This window comes from Seriola lalandi, unplaced genomic scaffold (genome assembly GCF_002814215.2).
Source record: "Seriola lalandi dorsalis isolate HSWRI2012SDOR001 ecotype SW California unplaced genomic scaffold, Sedor1 jcf7180002054885, whole genome shotgun sequence".
Lineage (NCBI taxonomy): Eukaryota > Metazoa > Chordata > Actinopteri > Carangiformes > Carangidae > Seriola > Seriola lalandi.
This window is the reverse complement of record NW_019525437.1, coordinates 4,108,645-4,124,991: the sequence shown is the minus strand read 5'-3', so window position 1 is coordinate 4,124,991 and position 16,347 is coordinate 4,108,645. Positions and strand designations below refer to the sequence as shown.

General features: G+C 43.4%; 1 protein-coding gene across 1 annotated transcript in view; it reads left to right on the top strand.

Annotated features, from left to right (window-relative positions):
* Positions 1-550: 550 nt before the first annotated feature.
* LOC111671736 (insulin-like growth factor-binding protein 3) overlaps positions 551-16,347 on the top strand; it is a 21,225-nt gene continuing 5,428 nt past the window's right edge. The window contains exons 1-3 of the mRNA XM_023428919.2: positions 551-1,025; positions 4,554-4,804; positions 7,845-7,964. Coding sequence (XP_023284687.1) covers positions 662-1,025; positions 4,554-4,804; positions 7,845-7,964 — 735 coding nt within the window. The 5' untranslated portion in view covers positions 551-661. The remainder of the gene's footprint in view (positions 1,026-4,553; positions 4,805-7,844; positions 7,965-16,347) is intronic.

Below are 16,347 nucleotides of genomic sequence, written 5' to 3'. Positions count from 1 at the left end.
GGGGGGAGGTGGGGTACACTACCATTGGCATTCACTCACATACCACTGGTGCCAGCAGGGGATGTGGCCAGTCAGTGGTGTGGAAACCTCCAGAGGTTTGGGAACAGTCAGCACGGAAGAAACCCTCCCTGGTGCAGCTTATTTCTCTCCCTGTAGATCTGCATCTTATCTGTAACATACAAATACCTATACAAGTGATCAGTGAGGAGAAATGCAGCCAACACCTTCCAGCTACATGCCATCTGCAGCCCTCATAACTCGCCTGTCTTGTGACAAGAGGCCAGATTTCAAGATGGAAACAAACACCTTTTGCTTTTTTTTTTTTTCTCCAGAGCAGCCTGAGCATAAAAAAAAAGCGCTGCAGATGAACAACCTGTAATTTATTGTAAATTATAATACGTGATTAAAAGAGTTAAGTGCTGGAGCAGCTCTCTCTTCAGACTGGATGTAGCGGTCCCTCATATCGGGGCTCTCCGTTTACATTATTCATACGGAGGGGTGTGACTTGTTGGCTCTTTTTTCCGCCTATATAAAACCAGAAGTTCGCGTAAAAGAAAATACAGATGGAGAAGGCTAGCCGGCTCGCTGTGTCACAGAGAGTCCCCTTAAGCCTACGTGACAACTCACATACTGTCCCTTTGTGACCAGCTTAATCGGCAGAATGCCCGGTCTGTGTATGCTTTGTCTTGCCGCCGCGCTGGCTGCGGTCGCCCGGCTCGTCGGCACTGTGGGGCCGGTGGTCCGATGCGAGCCGTGCGACGCCGGGGCGCTCCTGCAGTGCAAGCCCCTGCCGAAGGACTGCGCGGAGCGGGTGAGGGAGCCCGGCTGCGGCTGCTGCATGACGTGCGCCCTCGGCGAGGGACAGGCGTGTGGAGTGTACACGGCGCGCTGCGGCTCCGGCTTGACCTGCCAGCACCAGCCGGGGGAGAGCCGACCCCTACAAGCTCTGCTGGAGGGACGGGGAGTGTGCTCCAGCGCTCCGTCCAAAAGACTCAACAGCATTCTCATACCGGCACAAAAACCAGGTAAAAAGCGATGTTTTTATTTGCTTCTTTTATTGTTTATTGTTGGGGTTTTTTTTTTTTAGTGCGTGTTGTTATTTGGTGGATTTGACAGGCGCTCTCCCCATGAGGTGGTGCTCTTTGCTGACCAGCTCTGGGGAGCTCCCTGTTCATGGAAACACTGATAAGTGCGGTGTACTGATAGTGGATGAGATGAAGGTGCTTAGACTGATCCACTTAAGATACAAGGCACAAAGACACATGCGGAAAATGTATTGTTTTGGGCTGTTTTGCGGTGTAAAAACACCAACCCTGACCGTGGGCTTTTCACAGGGGAGGTTTGACATTGCACAGTGATGTGCTGGTCACGGGTTAAACAAAATCCCATAGGCTCCTGAAAGTTTTTAGAGGATAACAGCAGCCATGAGCTTGGTGGTTGGAGGTTGACGCAGCAATCAACCGTTGCTTCCCCACCTGGTGCTCATTTTTTTGTCCTTATGCAAAATGCAAAATAAAATCGTTTGGGCATATGCAGACTGTTTGTTTTAAGAAAGGGCAACACTGCTTCTTCTCTCTTTCTCCCTAACACACACACACACACACACACACACACACACACACACACACACACACACACACAGCCTGGCTCCCTCAAACCAATAGTTAAGGAATGCCACATACATACTGTAAGTATACAGTATTTAGCCGAGGCTGTGCGTAGACCATGTCCTTGTCTTCTGTAATGTCCTTATTTTCCTTCAAGTAAAGCTCATGGATTTTTGTGCACAGCATGAAAATATGTGCTGCAGCTTTCCCGCTCCATGTGGGCCAAAACATCTCAGCTGTGTGGTAAAGGGAAGGGGAGGGGGAGGCAGGGGTTGAGGGGGAGTGGGTCATTTCTCTTGAGTTCTCCATAAGCAGCCAACACACACTAAAACACACACAATCAGAGCCCCGTTATTAATGAGTGTATATTTGCCTCTGTGCATGCTAGAATAATATTGAGACATCTCATTTGCATGGTGTCTCATGTGAATGGATGCCTGCTGCTCACACCGGTGAGACGGCACACATGCCACCTCGGTGTGAATACACACAGTTGTGTGTTTGGGCACTGCTGACGTCAGGCCTCCAGGAGCGTCTCTGTGTGTTTTCTTCTTCCTGGTTATTTGGTTTGGCCGCAGTCATGTGTGGTGTGCAAGCACTCAGCAGTCACATTGTCATGCATACACACACACACACACACACACACACACACACACACACACACACATGCATGCATCCAACAACATGCATACACCCACTTGCAGAGCATCAGCAACTTATCCAAGCTGTTTTATTTCATTTAGTCTGAATATTTCACTTTTTGCTTCCCTTTCACTTTATATCTGTTTCTCACTATTTGCATTTAAGACAAAAATAACATTATTTCTTGAATGGGAGCAAATCGTTCCATCTTATAGCTCTTCCCAGGTCTGTGAGGCAGCACATAATCAACTACAGCAGAGACACACATATCAGTGCATGCTTATTTACATACTTATCTCCATTACTCGAGATGGGGGGAAAAAAAGAGGTGGGAAATGATCCCAAGCGCCCCTGTTGGTCGCAGTGTGTTACTGCAGCCCACTGGTTTCCACCGCCATCAGTCCCCAGCTCCAGAGCAGCCTCTCCTCCCAGACATTAACAAGCTCTCCTCACCGCAGTTTGTGCTGTTTACCCCTGTGCCATTATACAAACAAATTGCGTAATGTGTTTATCTAAAACACCCCAGATTTCCTAGAAAGGTTATATAAAAGTTTATATTGACAATAAAAATTAATTCTTGCAGGAATTTTAAACAGGGCTCAATATTTTTGTCCTCGGTTGTGGACAAGAGTTTAAGAGAAAACCATGTGGAGGCTGCATCGGGTTAAAGAGCATCTGCTGCCTTTTCACTCTGTCGACGCAGTTGATGCTGTTGTTGACATCCGTGTTATTATTCTAAGTTCTGGCGAGCCTGTGGAGCCCCACCACGTCACTAATTGATCAGGTGGTCACAGAGAAAGGGTGGGCTGCCAGCCCGCCTGCCCACACGAGTTACACCCTTACATGCCCGCCCGCCGCCCTCACCGCAGCTCTCAAACACAAAATCTGCTTTGAGTTAACAGTTTAAAACTGTGTTTGGGTGTGTGTGAGCCACTGCATGTGTGTTCCCATCGTCCCCCCTGCCTGTTTGGGGACGTCGTCTCCCAGCTCGGTTAGCGTCTTTGACTGTGGCCTTGTGGTGGTGTGGCAGACCAGCTGGCACATGGCGGGTAGTTTGTCTCCTATATTAGGGAGGAGTGTTTGGAGCCCCCTCCTCTCTTCCTCTCGGTCAGATGGTCCCCGATTTGACAGGAATCTTTGCCAGCACCACGGGCTATTAATATATCTGTTCCCTTATCTCCCACCGTACCTCTTACTGCCCTAACCTCCTCCTCTTTTAGGCCCAATCCCCTGTTCCCCAACCTACACATGTAAACACACACAACATCTTCTGCTTCACAGCGTCCTTAAAAAGCCTTGTTTAGACTCCTCTTTGTGACTCTATCTCTTGGTCTGCATACTGTGGAAATTTGTGGATATGAAATCGTCATGTTTCTGTTTATTACTTGGCTTCATTTCTGGCTCCAAACAGCCCACAAGGCAATGAGCTAACTTTATTTCGTCTGTTTTAAACAGGCCTCTCTAAGGCATCTTAGAATTCTCTGTTGGATTAAGTGCAAGAGAAGCAGCCATTCATCATATTGTATCATGGTATTTTATAAAAACTGCAAACTAAAAACAAATCTATGATGCTGATTTGTAGCTTCCGATTCAGAGTTGAAGGGGAAAGTTCAGACAAAAATAAATTATATTTACCAGCTGTGAAAAAGTATTATTGCACAATCTCATAATTAAAGCCTTAAGATTGTTTAAAACCCTTTGGGATTTGTGAATCCTTTATTATCCTTTATTTCTTGGGGGAAAACACAACAACCAATTTCAATTTCACTGCATTTTCTGCATCAAAACCACATAAGACCAGGTCTAAGTTAAAAACAACCACACTTACACTTGTCAAACCTGGACTAGATTAACAAGAAGACCCCAGAGACACTTTCGAATCTGTGAAGCCTGCAGTCTATTTGTCAACACAGAAAAAGAGTGATTTCACTGCTTTTTCTGCATTCAGAGCACATAGGACATTAAGATTAAGAGAATGTTAACAGTCCCTGCAGTTTACTCCTAATCAAGTCCAGATCTGACATGTGGAAGTGTAATGGTGTAATGTGGTTTCAATGCAGAATAAGCTGTTCACAAAGCTAAAATATAGATTTCACAAATCTGTGTGTGGGTTTAAACAGTTTTAAGATTTCTAATATGATCACTTTTTCGTAATTTTAGTGGCACAAAAACAGAGAATCAGCCTCTAAATTCTTCATTAATCTAACCCAAATCGGAAGCTACCAATCGGACTTCAACTTCGACATGTGTCAATGAGTATGAAACAGTTTATAAACTGTGCTCACCTTACCTTTCCCTACACAGAGAATGGTGAAAATCAGGTAGAAGAAGGTTGTGCCAACGTGACCCAGACGATGACTGTGTTGCCCGGCGTGGCGACTGTGAAGGGCGGACACAGACGGGGGTCAATAGACACCAGGCCTACGCTGCACAACAAGCTGATCCAGAAGGATCAGAACAGGAAGACGCAGAGCTACAAGGTGGAGTCCGTATCAGGAGGAGCCAATATGGACATGCACAACTTCTCCCTGGAGAGCAAGAGGGAGACTGAGTATGTAAGTCACACCCAGAGGCAATGACATTTGTCATTTCACATGCTAGCTATCTATCTATCTATCTATCTATCTATCTATCTATCTATTAAAATTATAAATGGTCCCTCACAAATTACCACATAACATAAAATAAATGACTAACTTTCTATAAAATGATGTCATCAGTGGCTCTTGAGCTAGCTAGTTCGATCATGAGCTGTGTAGCTAGCTAGTTAGCTTGAGAGCTAGCTAGCTGCTGTATTTTTTAAACAATATTTACCTTTAGACAAAATAAAATTTGATTATGTTGGCCAGTCCAAAACAGAAATCATTAACATCACACACTCACTCAATGAAACAAGAGTCTGTCATGGAGAGACTGAAAACTGTTAGTCTCAACTTGCTGAGTTTTTTTTTTGCTAGCTAGTTACAAGAGGATCCATCTGCAGGCTGCAATACTTGCAGTTACGCCCACTTCATGTTACGCCCACTGCATTTTACATCCACTTCATGCCACGCCCACTTCACACCACGCCCACTTCATGCCACGCCCACTTCATGTTACGTTTTGCTGCTGTACCTTCTGGTCCAACGTGAAAGGGGTTTAAGCTCGGCAGCCATGCTGATGAGCTAAAGCTGCGCTGTTGGACCAATGAATATGTTTTAAAAGCACTCATCCAAAACATCTCACTCGGAGGCTCCGGCACCAACAGGAGTTCCAATTCGTGAATGAGACGCAACAGGTCCGTTTAACCAGTCTACGGTGGCTGGCAGCTCACTCTCAGTCCAAACAGAGAGGCTCTCTATAATAGTTAGTAAAGATATATGGAGGAGAGGGATGTCAGGGCAGCTCTGCACAGACTGCTGCCCCTGCGACAGACAGGATACGCAGTAGTAATATGGATGTGTCACTCCTCCAATACTTCCCGGAGTGACTTTTCACATTTGCTGGCTATTAAAACAAAATGTCATCACAAATAACGCATCAATTAATTGTAGCATTCACAATATTCACTAGAGATCAGGAGGAGGTATGTAGAAACAGCTGTTTATTTCATCTCTCTCTCTCTCTCTCTCAGTCAGTGTCAAAAAATCCTGTTTAAAACGTTAAAGCGCAGCAGGATAAGAAACCAAACTAAATGTTATTTCTTTCTGTCACTCTCCGCTTTGTCTAATCATCATGTACACACAACAAGCAGGGCTCAGCTGGTCGGATTGTGTGTGTGTGTGTGTGTGTGTGTGTGTGTGTGTGTGCGCATCAATTATATGTGAAACTATGGCAGGGCAAATTAGATGTAATATTAATTCAATACTACGAATAACGATAATAATAACTTAAAACAATTACAATACAATACGATTAATGGGAAAAAGCCAAATATCATCTTGACATTTGTAAAGGCAGTAGCTATCAGTGATCACTCTGATGATCGTCAATCACCCTACAGCTTATCATATTTTATGTGGAGTGGTGGCAATTATTCATGAAACCTTACTTTTATAATCCAGTTGTTATTTCTCTTTATGTGCATTAGTAGCAATTGTTTATGAAATCACGGAGAAACAGACTTAATACAGTAATTCGATCTGATCGCAAGATCTTTTTTTGACATCTCATGTGGTTCTGCCTGATTTAGCCTATGCCCCTCTCTTGCAGTCTGCAGACAGACCCCTCTTGCTAGTTAGCTCACAAGCTAACTTATAGTCTACATACAGTAATTAAATCTGCCCAGACATCATGAATCAAACATCACTGGTGAAAAAAAGTGTGATGAGCAGCTGGAAACTGCTAGCTAGGTAGCTTTCTGGCTAACTTGTAGTATTTACCTTTTGACAGCTTCTGGTTTGGTATCCAGTTTTTTAATGTTTTCATACTGCAGTATTTGATGGTTCTGTGCCTTTATGAATTACTGCCATTAAATTTAATGATAATAATTTCCTGTCTTTATCATGTTTCAAATACCTACTTAAAGGTATCTGGTGGAGTTTTAATCGTTTTTTTTTTTCATTGCTTCACACCAAAATCACACTGTGTGTGTCCTAAAGGCTTAACACACATATTGAACCTGAGTCTTAGCTCAAAAAACATGTTTACACTGGCTTGGTTCTTCTTTTCTTCATTACCTCCTATTTTATTATCTCTTTAATCTCTTATTACCATCTGTCAGTGTTAATAGGCCAACTATACTGTAGCTTAAGCCATGGAGAACCAGCAGGTTGCAGGTTTTCTTTTTTTTATGCCTTTTTCAAGAGCTGATAAAAGAGAAGTGACATGAAATCAAAAGACTCATCAGTGAAATCCCCTTTGTTGGAATTAAACTCTGCAGAATACTGACTCTCCATAGCACATGGCTGGCCACCCTGGCCCTGTGCTGTTGACAAAAATGCTTATCGCTGTCAACCCGTGGTAGGTGGTGTGCACGTGCAGGAAAAACACAAGATACAAACAGTAAGGGGAATCTCTCATGAAAACATTGCTCTACAGAGCAATTTGTGGTCAGAAACTCCACCAGGTCCCTTTAGGCGATCTAGTGTCATTTAAACCTCATTATTTTTTAAATTACACACCCTTGAACATTTTTGTTAGAGAAGGTACCACTGATGTCTCATTTTGGGAATAAAACTGTTCAATCTGGACCAAACAGTGAGTTCTTCAATGCAGCACAGTGATTCAGTTTTACAGACCATTATTTGAAATTTTAGCCAAAATCACAAGTTTCAGGATATTTGCATAAAATTATGCACAAGATATTTAGAATATTTCATTTTTGTGTGATGTTGCAGCCATAAAAGTTATGCGAACCTTCAGTTTTGTTCAATGTAAGCATGATATATCTGAAAGGGTGTGTATGAACTGGCAGATTCTGAATATATGTGATCATACAGTGGGGGGAAATGTAATGTAGGGTGCAGGAGGTTAACTTTTATACTGTTATACTGTAATGTTTACCATAAACTTCTCAGACTGCATGAACACTTCTCATGTTCTTCGTGTTCTGTGATTGTGTAAGGATGAGTGTGTAATTTTGGTGTCGTTGGGGTGTGTTTGCCGTGTTGCTAGGGACCATGTCGGCGGGAGATGGAAAGCATCCTGAACAGTCTTAAAATCAGCAACGTGCTCAACCCGAGAGGCTTCCGCATACCCAACTGTGACAGAAAGGGCTTCTACAAGAAAAAACAGGTGAATGGCTCTCCCTGCTGTTTCTTCCTCTTACACACTGTCTGTCTCACACACAAACACACACACTTAAACATACACTTAAACATACACACACCTGCGGACAGGCAAATAGACCCACCGCATGCCTGAACACTTCCAAAGAATCCTCACGGACTCATCCCACCCACCTACACATACACAGTCCCCTTTTTTGTGCAGCTCAGGTTGCCTTGACAGCGACATCAACACTATATTATCAGAATGGCTAATAACCATGTATTACTCCAGTAAATGCACTGCAGTCGTCTGACTCATGCCTCACAGGAAATGAAGTCGGTCAGGTGTGTTTGTGGGTGTGCGGTGTGGGGGGTAGGGATGTAAGAATGTGGTCTGGGAGTGTGTGTGGCACAGTAGATGTGGCGGCAGGGGAGTGTATGTATGGCGCTTGTTTGATGGCGGTAGTTTTGGTGAGGGTGTGTAGGTGTGGGGTGCTGTTGGTGAGGTAAAAAAAACAAACATGCTGTCACTGGTTTAGTTTTTCTTGTCCGTGGTGCAGCCGACTCGGGGCCACCCATAGCCTGCTCATTTGCGAGACGGGGAAAAAAAAAAAAAAAAAAAAACCCCAAAAAACGAGGAAGCTGAAATTTGTTGGAGTAGTTTGGTGGGTGACATGTGCTGACCTGAGGGGAGGAGTGGCAAGACGGGAAGGTAGTGCGTGGATGGGAGGGGGTATTTCAGCGTGTCAAATAAATACCACCATCCCATTTCCTGAGGTTGGGAGCCTTATCGGAGGGATTCCACAGAATCCCATTCTGAGAAACGCATGAGTCACCAAAAAAACCCCACAAGCACCATGAGTCAGAGACCAACTCGAGCGTTGAGCCATAACAGACAGACACACACACACACACACACACAGAATAAAATCATCCTCTCAGATTCTTACCTCACTCTTTCCCCAAAGTCTCCAAAGTGCGGTTTCATTGTTACTTTTATTAAAATCAGACTCTTCCTTGTTCTTTTACTGGATTTCATCAACAAATACCTACCAGGAAAGTATCAGTTCTGGTCTAAGTGTGTGTGTGTGTGTGTGTGTGTGTGTGTGTGTGTGCACGTGCAGCAGTGTGCCAGCCCTTGTCACCCCTTTCTCAGAGGGCCGGTGGGGTGCAGGGTGTTGTGTTAAATCCATCTGAGGGGATGTGCCTTCACGGTGTGTTGCAGAGATTTATGACCGGAAACACAGCGAAGAGGAGACCGTGTGAACCGTCTAGGGTGACAATACTGTGAAAAGAAGGGAGCAAGCATGGGGGGTGGAGGGGGTGGGTGGGGTGGTTTGGTGGGGGTGAAGGACTGAGCACACAAGCTGTTTCGGTATCTTCAAGCAGATTCTCCAGCCAAAATCTTTTAATATCGTATAGTCGGGGACTGTTGAAAGGTGGACGGTTAAAGCTGCTAGTTTCATCTTTCATACGGACCTTATCCACCAAATAGTACCAGGAAGTGACTGAGAACCAATCTTGATTTCAACCAAGAGGTTCCAGAAACGAAAGGTCAACAGAAACTAAAATACTCAGGAACAGTGTGTGTTGCTGTTCTGAGGATTAACAGATTAGATAACAGTTTTCACACATGACGAAACACTACATATCGTCGTTGTCTGAGACTTACAGAGGAGGAAGAGAGTTCCTTTAGTGTATGTTTTTTTCAGGTTTGGGTTTCAACTGCTCCTTAAGAGCTAGAAGTGTTTCTTTGTGTGGTTGTTTTACTGACCTCAATCAGCAAATGTTAAATTTCAGTTTAGTTCCTCTTTGCTTGCTAAATCCCTGTTCCTCCCTATACCGGATATTGATTGTAACTGCAGCCACTTCTTGTTTGCAGTTGGGTAGAAGCTGCAGAAACAGTAAGTGATTTTAAGTCCAACAGCCTGGGCTACCAGAAAGTCCTGCTTCCTGAGTGGGGACTTTTTAGCGGTTAGGACCTAAAACTTGGAGAGAAGTCCATCTGGTTGAGATGCAGGGAAAAAGTCCAGAGTTCCTGTAGGGTTTCTGGGTTCCTGGAAAAGTCTCTGAACTGAAAACTGAAACTATGTGGTCAAATTAGATTCATGCTGTTTACAATGGAGTCCAATGGTGGCAGGTTTTCCCACAACAAAAAGACAAGGATCGAAAACGACAATAGAAACTACTCCTGCAGCATAATTGGCTTCCTCGCTGTCCACTCCACATGATGTGTTGCAAACAGTCATTTTTCTGGCCTCACGCTGTCGCTCTCTTTGCAGTTATCACTTATGGCTTTGTTCTTCAAGCTAGTCACCAATGTGCAAGCTACAGAAACAGTGTGTTTAACCATATTTTGGCTCAAGATGAACTTGATGAGTCGTGTGAGCGCATTTAAAGTAGACGCACTGGAAGGTGGAGCAAACAGCCTGCTGTCGTAGACAGGAAAGAGACACTATAATGTTTCAAATAAATATATATCTTTCCCCTTGCATGAGAAAAAACTGTACCTCCTGCACTTTCTCACGATTGGTCAATTGCTTTGTGAAGCGGACAATGCGACATGATTGTCGGTTAAAGAAAGTTGCAGAAATTGTTCGAATTATGCTGCAGGAATGTTTTGATCCCATCGGAATACTTGTTGCTATTTGTTTGCTATATTTACAGATTTTGGGTAAAATAATGTTTTATGGGTCAGTTATCACGAGTAAAAAGCATGTATGTTTGTGTGTGTGTGTGTGTGTGTGTGTGTGTGTGTGTGTGTGTTGTGGGTAATGTGAGTGCTTCAGGCCTGCAGGAGTAGTCTGAGCAGGGTTAGCTCTACCTCCAGCTACAGAGAAACCTATTTTTAGCAGCAGTTATATGAATTGGCTCAGTATCCCAGTTCAGGCCGTGCATGCCCAACACTGACCCACTCATTACACCCCTCAAAGTCTCACTCTCTCTCTCTCTCTTTTTCATCGTTTCACCCACCCATCATTACCCCCATTGTGCCCTGCCTACAGTCGTCCACCCATCTTTTGTCCCGCCTGCCCGCTCCATCATTCTCTCTGTCCTGCCCTTCCGCCCACCTGGCTTTTCCTTCCTTGTTTGGCCAGGAATCACCCAGCAGAGGGTTGTGAATGGGACGACAGTGTCTGCGTCTGTCTGTGTACTCTTTCAGAGTTTCATGTGTATGTGTTGAGAGGAGGAGGTGGAGGAGGAGGAAGAAGAGGCAGTGGGTTAAGGATGTGAGCCAGGTGCCTGCGAACCCTTATCCCTCCTCCCTCCCTCCCTGGGTCCTGACAGTGCCAGGCCCATAAGGGCTGACTTATTGAGCGTGACTCAGAAGGATCTGTGGAAACGTACACACTGACCACAATGGCTTTATAATAACTGGCCAACCTTCGGGGACTCAGACAGCTATTTTCACTCTGTCTCTCTCCCTCGTTCTGCTCGCTCCTTGGATTTCTAATCCATCCCTTCTTCCTCCTCGCTGGGGGATATGGAGTCCTTTTTTTTTTTTTTGGCCATGGCTGTTGCATAATATTTAGGGGAGAGTAATATTTTTCAATATCAATGCAAAATACGATACCTGAGTTTTGGCACTAATACCAAACACTATGAAAACAAACACATGTTCTACAAGATCCCTTTATTCATTGTGCTAACTACAACAAACTGAAATGCAGGAGCAGCTGTGCAAGGAGTTGCCAAAATAAAGAAATAAAAACTGTGATGCAGATGAAGAATATCAAAGGATATGTCACTAACACTCTCCTGAACTCTCAACCCCAACTTTCATTTCTGCTCCATGCTTGATTTTATGGACAAATTTCATTGTATACTCAAAGTTTAATACCCAACCATAATATGTTTAGATCTCCACCTAATAATACTGTCATTATTGATTGTTATAGCTTTTTTTCTTTTTGTTTGAGCCCAGATTATATTTTACACTCCTGCAAAGCCTCATGTTTGTACATCAGTATATCCAGCAATTTATCAATCACAACTTTGCAAAGCCCAGATCATAAAATTGTTTTTAAATTTACGGTGATATGAAGTGGAGGAAAGAAGCAACTTGTATTACAGAGTTTTGAATATGCAAATATGTGGTAGTTTTAGTTGATAAATGATCTGTCAGACCATCACTGATCAATTTTCTGTTAATAAAGAGATATCACCTGTCCAATTTAAATGATTTTCTTCTTCCCTTCATGTCACATTGTATCTCTTCACCACATCCAGTCATTACTTATATCCCTGTTCTTTGCACTTTGTGTAAAGTAATGTTTAGGCTCTTATTTTGAAGTTTGTATGGCTCCATACTTCTAAAACAAACATATTGTTCTGGAGTTGAATTCACTTTTTTTATTAATATTTTTTTAGAAAAACTAATATCCTGCAGCTGTTCCTGGTGCACTTGCAAACACACCCACAGATGCACCTTTTTTAAACAAATACATATACTTGTGCCCCTATACACAAACACACACACACACACACATGCATTACATTTTATGAGCCTGTGTTTATCCTGTGGTCAGACCAGGTTCTTTTTAATGTCAGTGAAGCCCAGAGGCGCTGCTATTAGCTATGAAGACCTGGATCACAAGCGCACGCATTCATATGCACAACACACATGTATACACACCCCATAAAGGTAGCATTATGAACACGTGGGGTGGATAAAGTGGGCTTTTTTAGTGACAGCCATGTGGACCAAGCAGGGCCAGTGCCGGGCCGGAGAGGTTCAGAATATAGGGCACAAGGTCTGCGCTGACCCGGGTTTAAGACCCTGTGGTCCAGGGTGCTGGGATCAGTCATGACTTGTGTTTTGAGTATCAGCTACTCACCTTATGTATTGTTGAAAGTTGCTCTGAAAAGTTTGTGGCCTGCTTTTGCAGTGAGCACGACAACTACAGTTAGCTTGGATTTAAGACTGATACAGATTGGTTGCTTAGTTGCAGTAAATAATACGAACAAGGAACAGCGATGAGGAAAAGTATGATTAGAGATTTCTCTACCTGGACCGATGACGAGGTAGAACTGTTACTGAAGGTAAACACGTGAGTATAGGGCCGTCCTGGTGGCGGAAACACTGATTGAGAGTCGTCGCAAAGCAATTATGACAACATATTATAGAGGTACCAGGAGTATTATCCATCGAATCCACGAATTCGGGAAGAATACGTCGTAACAGATGCAGTTTGACCCAATCAGGAAGAAAACGACGGTATCTGCATCATAGTTCCCGAAGGTCTAAGTTTCTGTCCGTCCAGACTAAAATGCAACCCTGGACTTTTCAAACTAAGGCTTCGTACACACTACTATGTTTTCGTTTGAAAACAGCGTTTTTTCGAAAACGACAACCAGATGACCAGACGACCATTTTAGTTCCGTATCTCAAATGATCTCCGTCCGTGCTATCACACTTGAAAACGCATACATACATGAGCGATCACGTGCAAGCCGGTGTAAACAGGAAGCAGATTGTCCACTCTGCAGTTGATTAGTTGTAAAAAATACTATTAACGAGGAACAGCAAAGAAGTTGTAGCATTAAAATGCAGAATTGAACTGAACAACAGCTGCTAGCAAAGACACCAAGGTCAGCCGCTCCAGACTACAACACAAGCCCGGAATTTTCAAACTGAAATGGGTCCAGCAGCGTTTACAAAAGTCTCAGTTTTTTGGTGCTAGGAAACTCGGAAAAACCGGGACGGGAGGTGAAAACGAAGCAAAAGAGATGCGTCTAAATGAAAACGTAGTAATGTGAATGTAGCCTAAAACAGGCTCGAAAATCCAGGAGTAGTGTGGATGCCAGGAGTAAACGTAGGAAATATATATTATAACATTATAGACTAAAGTTCAGCCAAAGTTAATATGAGACATCACTTTGAGTTGGCCAAACCGTGTGGCTCTCTTCCAAACCTATGGTGTTTACAAAGTCTTAGGGATTCCTACCAGATATCCACTTCATGTGTTTAACGTCAGCTGAACTTTGGAAATCATTTTTTGCACAGAAGTAATGCTGCGTTCACTTGTGCCTCGGATGTTCCCATTTCCTGAGTTGGGAAGCCGTTCTTCAGACTTCGCTGTGTTCCTGTGCTTTTAAGTCAGAACGTGGAAACAACATGGACACTACAAAGCAGACGTACTGTATTTTATTACTCAGTGTGTTAAAACAACACGTTGGTTGCTGTTTCCAGTATTTGTGTCTTTTCTAACTAATCTAGGTCACGCTATGTGGACAGCACCTGATATCATATTACCAATTTTTAAAAAATAATATGCAATATGTGAATTTGCACCATTAATCAAAAGTTCCCCACCATCAACAAACATGCTCCAAGTTCCACATTGCTCAATGTAGAAGAGGTCAAATAGACTTGAATACACCTTAAAAGGAGAACAGTGTAATTGTGTAAAATGTATAAAAACATGACATTTCCACAACAAAAAGTTTAAACTCAGTGTCGCTTTGTGTTCAGTGTTACTTCTACAAGTCTTTCATTAGGAAGCTGTAAAGTGACGTCCAGTTCTCAGTGGAAATTTGGCTTGTCCTACAGTGTGTTGGTGTGTGTGTGTTTGCGTGTGTGTGTGTGTGTGTGTGGAATGAAGCAGGAAAGAAAGGATTGCTTGAGATGACTGCTAATAGTTCACAGATGAAAGAGAGACTGAACGGAAATTCAAAGGTAGCCAAGCAACAGGGGAATGCACACATGCACATTTTGCTCTTCCTCTCCCTTCCGCCTCTCCTTTGGCTTTTCAACCCTCCCATACACACACATGCACACACACACACATACACACACACCAGGCACATGCAGGACTCTATCATCATTAACCAGAGCAGAGGAACACAATGTTAAGCTCCTCTCCGCAGACTCGTCCGCTGGGTCGGGGCTAAAATAGAAGCTGGCCGCAGACTCAGACGATGGCACCATGAGGGGGAATGGAGGGAGGAGAGAGAGAGAGAGAGAGAGAGAAAACAGAGTGAGACAGAGGAGAAGGAGGAGGAGGACGAGGAGATGTAGGTAGGAGGAAAACTGAGTTCATCAAAAAGAGTCCCTGGATGATGTGAGTGTGTGAGAACGGGGCGTGTTGGCCTGCGTACTTGCCCCCAGACTGCTGCTGTAGTAGTTGGCGAGGTATTTTAATAGGCCTCTGTCTCTATAAAGCTGCCTTTGATCATGCACTCAGGCTGCACGTGGATGTTGACTACGCCGGAAACAGACACCTGGTCACACTCTAAAGCCTGTCTGTCTGTCTTCCTCGGTGTCGCTGCACAGCCGCCTACGATGCAGTCTGTAAGTATTAGGAGAGTTTTGTTTTGGCTCTGCACCCCCCTCTGGGTGTAGGAATTTAAATTAAACAATGACTTTGAGATTAAAGTGCTGATTTCAGCTTTAATTTGAGGGTGTTTACATCCACATCGGATAAGCTGTTTAGAAATTATAGTCTTTTTTTGCAGGGTAAAAAGTGCTCTGAATCCCACGCTGTTCATCCAGGATGGAGAATGGGCATGTTCTCATTTCTCAATGGCAAAATGTGTCATTTGATAGTGTGTGTCTGCTCTAGAAATGAGTCATATTGGGTGATATGCCACCATTTTGGTTAAAGTCAAGGCAACTTAAACTAGTTGGTTACCGTGTGGGAAACTGTGGTTTGACTTAACTACATTTTGGGAAATATCTCCCAAAGGAGTCAGAGGGAGCTATACACTGTAATGTAATGAAATATTTCTTAACAAACAACAGTGTGCGGTGGATAAACTGTGGTTACTGTAACAAGACTGTTGGACGTTACTGCTGCAGGCTGTTGTTGGACAAGAAACCACAAATTATTGTTTTTATATTTAGGTACTTAAGGCTAGTGAAGTTGAGAGGTGTTTGTAAGAGCCAGGCTAACTGCTCCTTTTCTTTATGCTAAGCTAGGCTAATCGTCTTGTGGCTAGAGCTCCACAGTTAATGTACAGACATGAGAGTGGTATTGATCATCTTATCTAACTCTTGCAAAGTAAGCGAATAAACAAAAGAAACTGATGTTGCGAGTCTGCAAATTGATTTTTACATCCTACAGAAATGAATGGAAAACAGTGACAAAAATCTAAAGCACTTGTGGTGATGTTGTCAGCAAAACTGTGAGGTATTTGTTGTAATAAATGGAAATAAGTGCTTTTATTGCAATATTAAGTTAAGTTTCATACCATACAGAAAAGAATGGAAGTCAGCGGAGGGCAGAAAAGTGCATTTATATTGGCTGTGATATAAAGTATTAGAGGTTTGTAGTAAATGGCTTAAATATATAAAAGGACTATGTATATATACTTATGGACTACATTACTGTACTGCACTGCAGAGAGAGAGAGACAAGCGTGTCTCGGCTGTGGCTGCTCACCTCGCCGATCTGTCACCACTCCCC